The sequence below is a fragment of the Culex quinquefasciatus genome, chromosome 1, assembly GCF_015732765.1.
Source record: "Culex quinquefasciatus strain JHB chromosome 1, VPISU_Cqui_1.0_pri_paternal, whole genome shotgun sequence".
Lineage (NCBI taxonomy): Eukaryota > Metazoa > Arthropoda > Insecta > Diptera > Culicidae > Culex > Culex quinquefasciatus.
Genome location: NC_051861.1, coordinates 87556221 through 87571130, shown reverse-complemented (window position 1 = coordinate 87571130; position 14910 = coordinate 87556221). Strand labels below are relative to the sequence as shown.

At 37.0% G+C, this 14910-nt stretch overlaps 1 protein-coding gene across 8 annotated transcripts in view; it reads left to right on the top strand.

Annotated features, from left to right (window-relative positions):
- LOC6050925 (guanylate cyclase soluble subunit beta-1) overlaps positions 1 to 14910 on the top strand; it is a 151141-nt gene that overhangs the window by 37739 nt on the left and 98492 nt on the right. For 6 of the 8 annotated variants that reach the window (XM_038251596.1, XM_038251593.1, XM_038251585.1 and 3 more), the window contains exons 2-3: positions 1338 to 2018; positions 7997 to 8070. In XM_038251596.1, coding sequence (XP_038107524.1) covers positions 2016 to 2018; positions 7997 to 8070 — 77 coding nt within the window. In that variant the 5' untranslated portion in view covers positions 1338 to 2015. The remainder of the gene's footprint in view (positions 1 to 1337; positions 2019 to 7996; positions 8071 to 14910) is intronic. The other 2 variants (XM_038251602.1, XM_038251576.1) reach the window with 1 other exon arrangement.

Here is a 14910-nt window from a genome sequence, read left to right as displayed (position 1 = left end):
TTTAAATTTTAGAATTTTAAATTTTAAATTTTAGAATTTTAAATTTTAAATTTTAAAGAATTTAGAAATTTTAAATTTTAAATTTTAAATTTTAAATTTTAAATTTTAGAATTTTTAAATTTTAAATTTTAGAATTTTAGAATTTTAGAATTTTTAAATTTTAGAATTTTAAATTTTAAATTTTAGAATTTTAGAATTTTAAATTTTAAATTTTAGAATTTTAGAATTTTAAAATTTTAGAATTTTAGAATTTTAGAATTTTAGAATTTTAGAATTTTAGAATTTTAGAATTTTAGAATTTTAGAATTTTAGAATTTTAGAATTTTAGAATTTTAGAATTTTAGAATTTTAGAATTTTAGAATTTTAGAATTTTAGAACTTTAGATTTTTTTTCAGAATTTTAGAATCTTTTTAGAATTTTAGAATTTGGTTTGACTGAAGTTTTCATTTATGGTCGTCGTGCTAAAAAAAATCATCTCGAGCGAAATCGGCGGTTGAAAATTGGAATTGTCATGGTGCTTACCGGAATTTTCCGCCGTTGACTGATGAATCCCCCAATGTTATCCGTCGTTCTATCTTCGATCAGCTTCACGACTTCCACCAATTTCCGGCTGTCCGGTCGGTTGGTCGGGCGGTCCGTTCCCGGACGAGAGCTGTGCCTTCAGATTGAGTAGTTCCTTGGAGTAGTACTCCAAAGTCAGTCGATCCATCCATCGTCGTCGGATCAATCTTAAACTCGGTGCTCTCCTGCAGATTCTGCTGGCCGCGTCCGCTGCCGGCGGCCTTCTATTCGCCGAGGCTGTCTGCTTTGGCACTGCCGGCCGTCTTCCAGGAGGTGCAGAAGCTGTTCTGATTGGCGGATCTTGTCACTCACTAGCAGGCAGATTCTACTGAAAACGATGGCCAGTCGGAATCTGAGATTATTAACAAACTCCCGAGTTGTGCTTTTGGCCACGCGGATGAGATACGGCAAACCTGCGACTGATTCAAAAACGTATTTCGAACACAGCGCGCACTTTGTTTTGGTTGGATTAAACTTGTGCGCTTGACAGACTGACAGATGCGTAACGCGCAAAACGTGCAATGCGCCGACAAGTATGCAACACGCATGTCGACACAACGAAGTATGTCGACGAAATTGAATACAATGTCGGCACATTCGATAACATTGTTTTCACATTTGATAACATTCGATTGTTAACGATTCCGTTGCAGAATGGTTTCAATTACGCGGACTGGATTTCTTTCCGTGTGCCATTAGTCAGTCAGTGTCAGTGAATGGTGGTGCTACTGCCGGCTGCTGACTACCATACTATACTGACACTTTGCCATTCCAGGAAAGACCAGGACACCAACTAATGACTTCGTCAACGGTAGACCCGACTACGATGCTGCTGCTTCTGCCACTGCTGGTCCCTGCAATGATGGATCGATTGTATTAGTGTGGTTTCCCTACGCCACCCTCCCCCCCAAGACACCCACAACCAAGTGGGGTTTCCGGGCGACCATTCGTCAGCAGTCGTCAACGGCGAGTTAAAGTGCGAAACGTTGCTGCAGCTTGTTGCGCTCCACAACAGCTGTCGGCTTGGAAACTTTAAAATCTCGTTAAAATTAGAACGCACTCTACCGGCGCAAGTGAAGCAGTCGTGTAAGCAAATCCAGAACCGGAAGGGAAAATCGATACGCGAGTGAACTGAAGAGTGTTTGTGTGTGTGTGTGAGAGAGAGAAAGAGTTATTCCACAAACAACAACCGCACACTCCCCATTCTGGGAGGAAAATTCCCACGGAAGAAAAAGAAGAAGAAGAAGAAGGTGGGTGGTGCTGGTACAGTGGTGGGTGGTTCACAAGAGTGATAATTAAGAGCGAAACAAGCTATAGCTACTGTAGGTGCTACTACTCTCATCATCATCATCATCCTTCAGCCCCAGTCAACTAGCATCCAGGTCAACGCCGACGGCTGAAAAGCGGGCTGCAAATCTTCGGGCCAGATTAGTGCTAATAACCGGCCATAAAAATGGTAAGCGAATCCGCGATGGAGCTTTCTTTCGTTTGTTCTACAATATATAAAGGGAGGGTAGGCAGGGTGAAAAGTGATCCCGGACGCTTTATTCGCGGCTCAAAGAACTCCAAAAACGTTAAATTGATGAGCTTCTTGAGGGCTTTCTTCCCCGTTAATTATAAGAATTAGGAGCTGATTAGGATGCATAATCAACGATAATGAAAATCGGTTGACTCCATAATTTTTTTTTGGGGTTTTCTTGGTTTTTTTTTTTGCAACATTACACAAATAGATTTTTGTAATCGAATTCGGTAGTTGAAAAATCGGCAAAGCTTTGATTGGTAAACCATCTGTCAAAATGAATAAAAAATTTACTGAATTTCGGTTGTACGATGATGAATAATAAACATCATTTCCGAATTTCGGTAAGTTTTTACCGAAGTCGGTAATTTTCAGTTTACCGAACTATTAAGCAATTGAAAACTCGCCAAACTGTACCTAATTCACTTAAAAAAGTGTGAACCATTTAAAAATTGTTAAAACGGAAAGATAGAAAATCTTGATTGGTTTCTGTAACAGTTCCTATTACCTAATACCTTGTAAACAAATAAATCCAATATTGTGGAAATTAAGCAAAAACGACAAAAAAGTGACAACATTGTTTTCCCATGATTCGATTATCCGAAGTTCCCAAGAAAAAAAAAAAGAACATCGGATAATCGAGGACTTGAAAAATCGAGTCTGGACTGTACTTGGTTTTTCTATGTGGTTGGGTCAGTTACTTCAAGTCGCTGGTTTTCCATCATAATTCAACCAATTGAGAATAATCTTTTTCCGATTTTTTTATTCGCAGAAATTTTAGGTCCTTTAAAAAAAACTCTAGATCTAGCCAACCTTACAGATCAAGACAGATCTTTAAAAAATGTTGTTTCTGAATTTGGACTTCGGACTGTAACTTTTAACGCCTCTTATGGTGAAAAAAAAATCAAATTTTCAAACTCAGAAGTAAAGTTTTTCGTAAAACAACAGTTGCTCAAAATGACAATTACGAAAAAAATAATAAAAATAGAAAACAAAATTTTGGCAGTAGAGTGATAAAGGAGAGATCATGCACTTAAAAAGATGGTTTATTATCATTGATTCTGGAATGACATTGCAAAGTGGTCCTGATCTCAAAATTCGGTTTTATGACTTTAAGAAGCACGAAATAATTGAATTGAAAAATTGAATACTAAAAAGGCTTCAATTAACCCGGCCGTGTGGATCAATCGGACCTAGAGCGTCCAATTTCCCGTCCCGGGAATTCCCGGAATTTCCCATAAAAAAATATTTCCCGAATTCCCGAAATTCATGCGGAAGTATACATTTCCTTAATTTTTTAGACCCAATTTTATAAAAGTGCTCTAAAAATGAAGAAACTCAATATAATATCAAGATTTAGTTCTGATAATATTAATTTCTAAAGCAACTGGAAATAGACCTTGCTTATTGAAAATAAACTGCTACAACTCAAGTTTTTCGCAAAGAATAATTGAATAAAGAATAAATAATATTTAAACCTTGTACCGCTAAAGCAAAATTGAGATTGTTTACGTTTTTGTTTACCACGATCAAATTAGACGAAAATTGAATTGGTATCATTTTAAATATTTCAAAAAGGTTTTTTGAAAGATAGTTATTTCAATTCGTTCAAAAAATTTTCATTCGAGGTAAAATAATTATGGAGCACTGGTGCAACCATGGGTGTTAGAAGGTTTAACATGAAAAATATGGAAGAGTAGTAGTGGCATGATGACAATTTATCGTATAATTTAAATCATGTTTTCGTTCTACGACAAAAGTTTAACAGAAGTCTGTTGTGGAAAATACCATTAAAATCATTTAAAAAAAACTACTTGTGAAATATGTGAAAACATTGAGTTGTTTGAAGTAAAACGAACATGAGAAGTTAGATTTTTAAGGAAAAACTAAAAAAACTAAAAAGCTTAACAATTTTGTTCAAGAGCTGAAACCAGTATAACTTGCAAGCTTCCCATGCGCCAGTGCCAACGCACACCGCGGGTTTGGTTTTCTAGCTTCGGTACGTGCCTGAACCCATTTGTGTATTGGTATCTTGGTATATCGTACCAGTGCACCACGGCACTCTCGGCTCGCCCCATCGGTTTGTGCCTGGCACTCACCCATGGCATGAACCCAGCGTGCTGTGGTACGCGCCGTGGTATTGAACCCGTTTTGTACCGCCAGCGCATACCACGGCACGTACCTCGGCTCGTGCCGAGTGAAACACCTTGGTTCATACACCGGGTTCATGCTGGGTGAGTGCCAGACACAAAACCGACGCGGCGAACCGAGAGTGTCGTGGTGCGCTGGTACGATGAACCAAAATACCCTCGGTTCGTGTGAGTCGGGTACGGGTGTAAACCGAACAAAGCAGGCGCAAAGCAAACCCGAGGGACAAGTGAACCGCGTGTACCGCACGGCGCAGGGAAGCTTGATAACTTGGTTTAGAAAAGTTATTTGTTATGATAAAAATAATTTCTGAATGATTTCATTAGTTTCAACTTCATGTGTCAATCCATACTCTCTTAAACTGATCACAGAGGCAAATTTTAAAGAAATTTTAAGATGGTGAAGTATGGATTCATTTTTCTTACTGTCCAAACACTTTGATGAAAAAATCTTCTGAACAAAAAATATCAGAGATCATTTTTTGATTTATTGTACTAATAAAATCAGAAAAAATATACATTTTCTTAAAGTTGTATAAATTGTTACACGCAGTCAAGCTATTAGTTGATCTTTACAATAATTTTAACCATTAAAGTCGCTGTCTTATTCAATTGATGCAAAATATGATTCAAAACCAAGATTAGAACAATTTTCAATAAATTTAAATTTATTTCCCGGAAATTTGGTTGAAACTTTCCTGTTTCCCGAGAAATTTGTAATCCCGGGAAATTGGACGCTCTAATCCATACTCATAATCCAAAAAAATAAAAAAAAGTTTAAACATTGAATTTACGAGCCATGATTTCTACATTTGAAAGTACAAAATTTTTAAAAATGCATTTTTTACCTGCCCAGTTGTTTTGCAATCATTAGTTTCCAAAATACCTAAGTATTGAAGATTATTTTTTTGCAAAAAAAAAAGTTTTTGCGGTGCTGTACATTGGAATTTCATAAAAATTCAAAATACTTTTAATCCAGCCCAATTATGCTAAATATGATTATAAATGCAGAAAAATGCGTTTTAGATTGTTTTAACTTGATTTGACTTCTATTTTCATTAAAATTTTGAAGATTTTTGAATTTTTTTTTGGCCTCTGATTTTTCGGAACAATTTTGAAGGGGGGGGGGGCGACATAAACTTTGAAAAATATTTGTCTTTATGATTCTATGTAATTTATCATGGATACTAAAATTGACGACAAATTGATAGAAATGGTGTTTTCAATATAAATTCATACGACCATTTCAAAAAATGCCCATGAGATTGCATCATCAGCTGGCTTTGTTTACGTTTTAAACCACGTGGCGCGAAGATTTTGACACTAGCGATTTCGCCTGCGCAGGTTTTCGCTAAGTAGAAGTAGGGGGAGAGGGGGTAATATGCACACCCGGGGCAAAATGCACCCCTTGCTTTTCTCGGTATTTGGAAGAATTTTCCGGGGGAAAAATCATAGAAATTGGAAGCTTAACACTGCTAAACCATGCTGGACAAATTTGAGCATCGTGGTATAAAAACAGCTTAAGTTATTTGCAAAACTGTAAAATGTTGTGTTTTCATCTAATTTTCATTGAACTTTCATTATGATTTTTGGGCAATAAAAAAGCATTTATTGTTATTCTAAGTGTTGAGGTATATATTTTTTGCCATAATATTCATTATTCTGAAGATAGATGAGTCCAAAAACATCAAAAAATGCATTTTTAATCAAATTTTCGGCAAAAAGCGGGGTCGGGGCAAAATGCACTGCTGTGAAGCTCCTTTGTAAAAACAGCGGTGTCATCTAGTGGTGACTAGTGAAAACTGCTTTTACCCGGTGCATTTTGCCCCATTGTTGCGGTGCATTTTGCCCCGTTGTTGTAGTGCATTTCGCCCCAATGTTGCGGTGCATATTGCCCCGCATGGTTGTTTGAAAGTAATCAAAAATATTTTTAGAAATCTGTTATTTTTAAACAATTTTGAGGTTTTCAATGACTTTTTTCACTTGGATGACGTTAACTAATAGTTATTTATGAACATCCAACGAAATTCTTTTACAGAAATGCTGTTATGGTTGAGAAATCACAGTTTTCCCTTAGGGGGTGCATATTACCCCCTGTCCCCCTAAAAGAAAACCTGCTTCACTTTTTGAAACCCCGTGTCATGTCCGTTTTATTTTCGTTCGTCCGTGCTTGTAGTTGAAAGGAAGACACTGGTGGTTGGTACTAGCAATAGTGACAGATAGCTCTAAAGTTAACTTCGTTTTTTTTAATTTACCAAACTTATTAAAAATAGTTAAAATATAATTTCTTTATTTTTTATTTATATTTTAAATAATCCATCTTGAATCCAAATCCAATTATTTATAAATAAATTTTAAATAAATTGGCAATGATTTTGCTGACTTAATGACTTGGTGTGAAGGATTTTTTAACTTATTTTTTTTTTTCATCAATTCGATATCGGTGTAATTTGCATTTTATAAATAACCATTGAAGTGGATACGGAGTTCACAGATCAAGTTTTGATGTGGTTCCCCTTAACCATTGGAATCCTAACGTTGAATATCAGCTAGTAAAACGGTTTTTAAAGTTTGAGGTTGAATATTTTCACAACAATACATGATAAACTATTTAAAAAAAAAAAACGATCTGTTCGTATACTATCAATGATTTTTTTTTTGAAAATTCGTACCTCCAGAACTGCCAATTGAATAGCGCCAAAATTCAAAAAAAAAATGTTGGGCTTTTCAGGAATATGTTGAGGTCCACAAAACCAGCCTAATATTTGAAATGGTCCCATGAAAAAGGTCTCGGGACTAAAACGCTCATATCTGAAAATATTTTTCTCAGATTCCTTGTAACATTTTACAAAACGAATCCAAAAATTGGGAATATTTATTAACACGATTCGTGTTCGAATCGTGTTATTGGATATTCGCAATTTTTTTATATGTTATGTGACATATTACAATATTACAAATATTGATAATATAAAAAATATTACAAATATTGAACAATATTTGACAAACTTTTTAGTTTCTGGTTTGCCCCGCTTGATTTTCGTTCTCGAAAACCAGTTTTTAAAAACAATTAAACTTTCGAACCATCAGCAGGGGAGACATTGAGTCTAGGGGAGGGATTGGCTCATTAGATTGGAATCGAGTTATATGAGATTAAAAATGGTAAAAATCCAACGTGCTACACATTTTTTGGGTTCCTTTATGGGTCCCAAACAAACTCCCAAAATTTGGGAACGATTGGTTAAGCCCACGATTGACGCAAAGCGAATGGCTTATATAGAGTTCAGCAAATTTGTGAGATCCGATCTCACTCCAAAACAGAATGTCACCTCTCTGACGGAACTTAAAATGATATCGTTGTTCTGTGTTGTCAAAATTTGTTTAAAAAAAACTTCTTTAAAATTCTAATTTTACCACACTAGGGCTCCTAAAAGATTCTCCACCATTAAAACTTGAACGCAGAGAAACAGAACAAAAATATGTTTACTTGTGCGCCAACAAGATAAGCTTAATTTAATTAGAACGGCAAAGCAACAACTCCGCCCACGCCCACTCAACGCAACGTACATCCTTTGCTCGCAGGGCGAAAAAGTTTTTAATGAAAATTTAAAGCTACACGCGGGAAAATGCACACCACGAATTGTTTCTAACTGCGTTGAAGTGATGCTGCACAACTTTATGGTAATTGTAGGAATTAATTTGTTTTGCTAACAAAGTTTGTTTTATTTTCTCTCCCAACATTTCACGCTTTTTGGAACGAATCGGCAGTACGGATTTGTGAACTACGCGCTGGAGCTGCTGGTGCTGAAAAACTTCGGAACAAACATATGGGAACAAATAAAGTAAGTACCATTAAAGCTCTTTTTTTTTGCCAAACCGCAAACCAGTCACTCAATATGTAAAAGCCTTCGATATCGTTGAAAGCTCTCCTAAATTTATGGATTATTTCCCCCCGAACCCCCGACCACCCCTTGAACGCATACATCAAGCAGGACTATAAACTAGGAAAATATCCATATTCAATTGCATCGCCATATTTATGAGGCAGGCACTCATAAATAACATCGAAGCCGAAGCCAAGAAGGCGTTCATTGGCAGGATATTGGCACCACACCGCCAATGAATACATAATAGCTAGAAACGCAGCTGGGAGGGGTGGTGCGAGGGTAGAGGAGTTCCTTCCAGACCTCAAGTGTTGATGACATATTGCCTGAAGAGCTGTCAAGGTACAGAAGATTACGCAACATGTGATTGCATTCTTGAGATTTATGGATCGTTCAATTGAATTCAATTAATCATAACAAGATGCAATACACATTTGCCACAGTGTCACAAAATGAGCAATCATTTTGTCGGGATGTAAATGTCAAAGAGTGTTGGATGGGTGGCAATCAATGAACAAGTCATGGATAATTTAGAAGAAACTGTGACATTTTTGTACTCAAGTGCTTAGAAATCAGTTTTGTTCTGTAACTTGGTAAATTCAAACTTTAAGAAACAAGAAACAAGAAACAAGAAACAAGAAACAAGAAACAAGAAACAAGAAACAAGAAACAAGAAACAAGAAACAAGAAACAAGAAACAAGAAACAAGAAACAAGAAACAAGAAACAAGAAACAAGAAACAAGAAACAAGAAACAAGAAACAAGAAACAAGAAACAAGAAACAAGAAACAAGAAACAAGAAACAAGAAACAAGAAACAAGAAACAAGAAACAAGAAACAAGAAACAAGAAACAAGAAACAAGAAACAAGAAACAAGAAACAAGAAACAAGAAACAAGAAACAAGAAACAAGAAACAAGAAACAAGAAACAAGAAACAAGAAACAAGAAACAAGAAACAAGAAACAAGAAACAAGAAACAAGAAACAAGAAACAAGAAACAAGAAACAAGAAACAAGAAACAAGAAACAAGAAACAAGAAACAAGAAACAAGAAACAAGAAACAAGAAACAAGAAACAAGAAACAAGAAACAAGAAACAAGAAACAAGAAACAAGATTATTTCTTTTATACTTTTTAAACATTACTTTTATTCAAAACAATTTTTTTTCTTGAGCTCTTATTAAACTATAGAAAAAAAAATTCCAAAGAAATAAATTCACCCAAACCATCGTTTTTCAGCCCCGTAAAAGACGATCCAAACTTTAACAGTTAATGACGAGCACCTTTCTAAATAACTCCATCACCTCTGTCGATGGCTTTTATCACATCACATCGCAATATTTATTAGCCGGAAAAGACTTTTCATCGCCAAACTTGCCGCCATGAATCACGGTTATTAGCACCTTTGCTAAGTTTTCGCCCCCTCTCCACGTCAGAAAACTGACCGGAAAAGAGGGCCATTATTTATCGTGTTTGGCCTCACTGAGTGTGTGGCCCAAACCCAAAATGGCCATCATTTCTCCAACCAAAATGCATAGCGCTGGGCCATAACCCTTCAAACGAACACACCCATAAAAGTCGTAACATTCCCCTCCTCGGCGGGAAAACAATTGCTGTTGGGAAATCGGATGAAAGGGTACAAATTATGCTCATCTGTTTGTGAATGTGAATGTTTGTGTGCGTGTGCGTTAACGTATGTGTGTTTGAGGTGCCAGTGATGAGGGTAATAACGAGAGAAACTTTTCTTGTTTAACCGTGTTGTGATGGTCTTGTTTTGGAGAAGATGCTCCACCTTTCCTCTCCCCTAAGAAAAAAAAACCAAAGTCAATTGGTTTTCTGCCTCGGCAAACATAGTCGAATTGATGTTGACAACATGACAGGTTGAGTCTGAACTGAAATTGAACTGAAACTGAACTGAAACTGAACTGAAACTGAACTGAAACTGAACTGAAACTGAACTGAAACTGAACTGAAACTGAACTGAAACTGAACTGAAACTGAACTGAAACTGAACTGAAACTGAACTGAAACTGAACTGAAACTGAACTGAAACTGAACTGAAACTGAACTGAAACTGAACTGAAACTAGCATAGCATAGCATAGCATTGGTGTCTACCCGTAGCTGCTACTTCGTTATTGACCAGGACCCCCAAACATTGTTCCGTGGACCACAGATGAAAAGTAGGAACCAATCATCACCCCTTCGCAATTTTCAAAGATCCTTATCGTGCTGATCAATACCGACGCCGGCCACGACCAGAGGTAAGACACGGGGAAGTGGATGGGAATGTTTGCCGATACTTTGATGGGACCGCTAAATCAGCTGCGTCTCCGACAAAGTATCACATGAGTTTTGAGGGGTTAGTAAGATGGGTATGAGGTCAGGATTCACTCTGGTAGGTGATGCGACCATAAGCAATTTGTTTATCGGTTGAAATTTAAAAAATCTTAGGCAGCCGGCTGCGGAATACCTATCTAGGGATTTATATATAGTATTAATTCGACCGCGATTCTCCAGAAATTCTCCGTCGGCGTGCCTTCCGATCAACGGTGATGTAGGAGGGGCTTCATTCATCAAAATTATTTTATATCATAAGCCTAAAAACATATTCGTCAACGTGCCTTCCGATCCTCGATGCTATGGAAAGGACTTAATCCAGCAATACGACTTGCTTATCTCAAAAAACAAAAATCGGATCGTTTCTATCGAAAACTATATAAAAAGAACAAAAATAAAATTCATCGGCCAACGAACGCGCGAACTAAAAAAAATGAAAAAAGAAGAAGAAGAAATCCAATCACCCCATGTACTTGAACAGCGACACAAAAGAGACGGAAAATAACACGAAAAAACAGGACTGCGCGTCCCCACAGGCACCGCACTACTCCTGAACTGAAACTGAACTGAAACTGAACTGAAACTGAACTGAAACTGAACTGAAACTGAACTGAAACTGAACTGAAACTGAACTGAAACTGAACTGAAACTGAACTGAAACTGAACTGAAACTGAACTGAAACTGAACTGAAACTAAACTGAAACTGAAACTGAAACTGTACTTCATATGAACTAATCTGGAATATTACCTTCTTTCTGGCAACCCCGCCCATGTCTGAATGTGGAGGAACTCGTTAATTAGTTACGGCACTTGCCACCCGTGAATGGCACTTCTGCGAAGACAAAAGGGAGCTAAACTTAAATATGAAAAGCGAACCATTTCACGTGAAGAGCTCTTTTTCCTTCCCCTCCTTGAAAGTGTACCTGGTGCAGGGCGAGCTTTCAAAAGTCACACAGTCGTTTGCGAGAAAACAAACAAATACGCCCTTCGCCATTGACATTGCCTAAAACGGGTCCACTTGTGTGAGTAAAGAGTGGAGAAGCTGTTCTTATGCATCTGAAAATGTAGCAAAATTTGAAAGGCTTGAAAATAAACATATTGTGCATAATGCCGAAAAAGACACGCGGCAAACCAGCCTCGGAACGACACGCCGCACTTTCGGCAAATGCGCGCTGTCAAACTGCACGTTTTGTTTTTGTTGATCTTCTTCCTTGAATCGTCTGTCATTGTTGCCAGGAATGTGTACTAACAAACATGCAGTGAATCGCTGGCAACAATGTCTACGGTACATTGTGAATTGCTGCGCGGCGTGTATTTTTGAGAGAAACGGACATTATTGAATTGAGAAAAGATTATTCAGGAAAAAATCCATAAAAAAATGATGATTAATTTAATAAATTGGAATACTATTTCACTTAAACGCTCGTAAAAAAAGCTATATCTTCTTACCAGGTTTCTCGTAAATGTTTGAGTGCAAAATAAATAAATATTGCAGCACTCGACCAAGTTTTGCACCAAACACTCAACTAAAGTTTCAATCCGGTTGCCAAACTGCCAACCTCGTTTTCGAAAAGCAGCTTATGCGTAAGCGTGCAGGGTGTGGGAAAACTAAAATTGAAACAAAAATAAAGTTTCCGATTCGCCTGTAACTTGATTTCTCCTCACACCGCCAGTAAAAGTTGTTTTCTTTTTTTTTTTTTTTTCATTTCACTCCATGCAGTATTTATGTGTGAGTGTGTGCAGTGCACGTCTGAAACAGTGGGCAAAAGTATTATACACACACTGCTTAACCCATCAAAATTGAGTTGACAGGAGGGAGAGAGAGAAGTAGAGTTGAAAAAATGTATACAAAGTTGTTGCAAAATGGGGGTTAAGTGGGGTAAACTTTGTTTCTTCCAAGGTTTATCAAAATGAAGAATAATGTTCGGTAATGTAGGAGAATTTTATCCATTTTAAGCCTAATAAGCGGTCGTGTTTGAATGATGCTGGAGAATCTGGAGTGTTCATTGAAATTTGCTAAATCCAAGTACACCAACGAGTAGAGCAACTATTTGTGAACATTTCTGTTTATTTTCACTTTTACTAAAAGTTATTCTATTCCTTTTACAAGCATTTAAAAGAATCCCAATTGCATTCTAACCAGTCGAGTGCATTAGGCAACGCCCATTTTCCTATTTTCAGCTTAGTTCTTTTTTCTTCCAGCGCTCTTTTGGGTCTGCTAAGTGCTGTCAAAATTGATGAAATTTTAAACGAACACCCACGAAAAGTACCATTTATAGCGAAAGTTTCCTGGCATCACTGGCTCACTCCAACAGGCGCTGCTGGTGGTGTTGGTGACCACCCTTTGTTCTTTAATTGCCTTCGCTTCTCGCTCGGTTTTCTTCAGCCTTCGATTGGAATGGGTCGTCAAAATTCAAACGTCAAAAGGTTTGGCGCGTTTGTTTTTTTTGATGACGCTTGCTAAATATTTACATGTTTCGGGATTATTTTTCAAGTGAGTAACTAACTAATGTTTAAAAAAACATGTTGCCGGTAGATGGAAGCAATTTCATATCTCAAGCGCTTTGAAAATGTTAGCGCAAGTGAAAATATACTGATGGCGACAGTTAACCTATCATCTTGCGTGTGGATGTGTGTGCAACCAAAATGATGAGAAATGGTCTCGCAAAATAGAAATTATGATCAAAAGTGCATTGAATTTGATCTTTTTTGGTCAGTAAATGGCATAAATGAGCGTGCTTACTGGAGGCGGTGCTGTTGCTAGTAAGTAAATAGGAATTCGACGGTAAATGGGAAAGAATTGAGCAAAAAGAGACCGAGTATGGTCATTTTTCTCGCAATTCTCTCTCGTTTTGCACAAACGATGAACGTTTTGATCGAACGACGAACATTTTGTTTCGTGCGTGTTTTAAAAGATCTCAGTGAAAAAAATAATATTCGGAGCGTTCTTTTAATACATAATGCAGTTGGTGGGATGGGCTCGAAAGCCGCCCCACACAAAATTAAGATCGTGGTAGTTATCTTGGGGAAGTCATCCTGGATACCATGAAAATGGCGGTCGTAGGCCGTAGGATAACCGGCAAAGGATAACTTCCCTTTTCTTCAATCATTTATTTTTTTTTTCTTGGGAGCTTTGGCGTTTTTCAGATTTTTTTGTAAATAATGAATCATCATTAATCTAGATTTGTTTTTCATTGCTTTTTATTACACCAAACCAAGCAATTGTTTAAATAGTGTTTACTTCCTTGAATCATTTTTATTTTTCATAATCTGTCGTAGTATAACCAGAAGTTATGCTGGATGCCATAAAGATGGCCGCCGTAGGTTAACCGACAGGCTTCGATTTTAAAAAATCGCCAAAGATCCATTTTTCAAATAATTTTTGATCTTTAAAAAGCAAGAACTCTTAACAGCAATTCCCCACGAAAACAGCATGGAAAAAAAACAAAAGTGCTCGGATCGGGCTCAAAATTTTTCTGGGGGTTCCCTGGCCGAAATAATTAGACCCGTATTTTTTTGTTAGAGTGGTCTGAAAAATGGCCATTTGCGTCGATTTTTTCAAAAACCACTTTTTTCGAAAAAACGTAACTCATCGCCATTTTAACCGATTTCAATTGTCTTATACGCAAATGAAAGGTGATAAGTTGGCCTTTCAAAGAAAAATAGTAAGAAGTTTCAAAAATCTAGCCTAACATATGAAAAGGGCGAATGAAACTTTAAAATGCCGTTTTGACGGTGTCTGGACCAAAGAGCCTATGTCTGGAAATATTTTTATCAGATTCCCCGGACATTTTTACATAATATACTAAAAAATGGGAGGAGTTCATTAACAGGATTCCGAGATATGATTTTTTGAAAATAAAATCCGCGTTTTTTGACGCGCCGCGCGCAAAAACCGGAGAATGACGAAATTGGCAAAAAATCAACTTTTTTCACTAAAACTGCGATAACTTCAAAATTTCAGCGATGACCTATACATGTCTGGGTACCAAAAGTTGCGTCTTTTAATTACAAAATTTTTTATACCCAAACATCTATAGCTCATCGCTGAAATTTTAAAGTTATCGCAGTTTTAGTGAAAACCAACTTAATCCACCTATGTGGTTGATGCCTTCCTCACTTTTTACCAACAATGAGTAATATGAGTGGTTCGGACACATATTTCAGCTATTCTTTTTTATGTCCAGAAAAATAAGTACACAGATATAACTTAATCTGTCATAACTCGAGACAGGGTTGCCAGATTTTCAATTATGAGGACTCGTTGGAAAGGTCTTTTGATTACCTAACCAATGATGGGTCGGATGATGGTTCCGGACATCGTTTACATACATTTAAGTGAGATTCGGCTTCAAAAAAGTACATAAATATCACTTAAGTGGTCATAACTCGAGACAGGGTTGCCAGATCTTCGATGTTGTGGACTTGTTGGAAAGGTCTCTTGATTACCTAACCAAC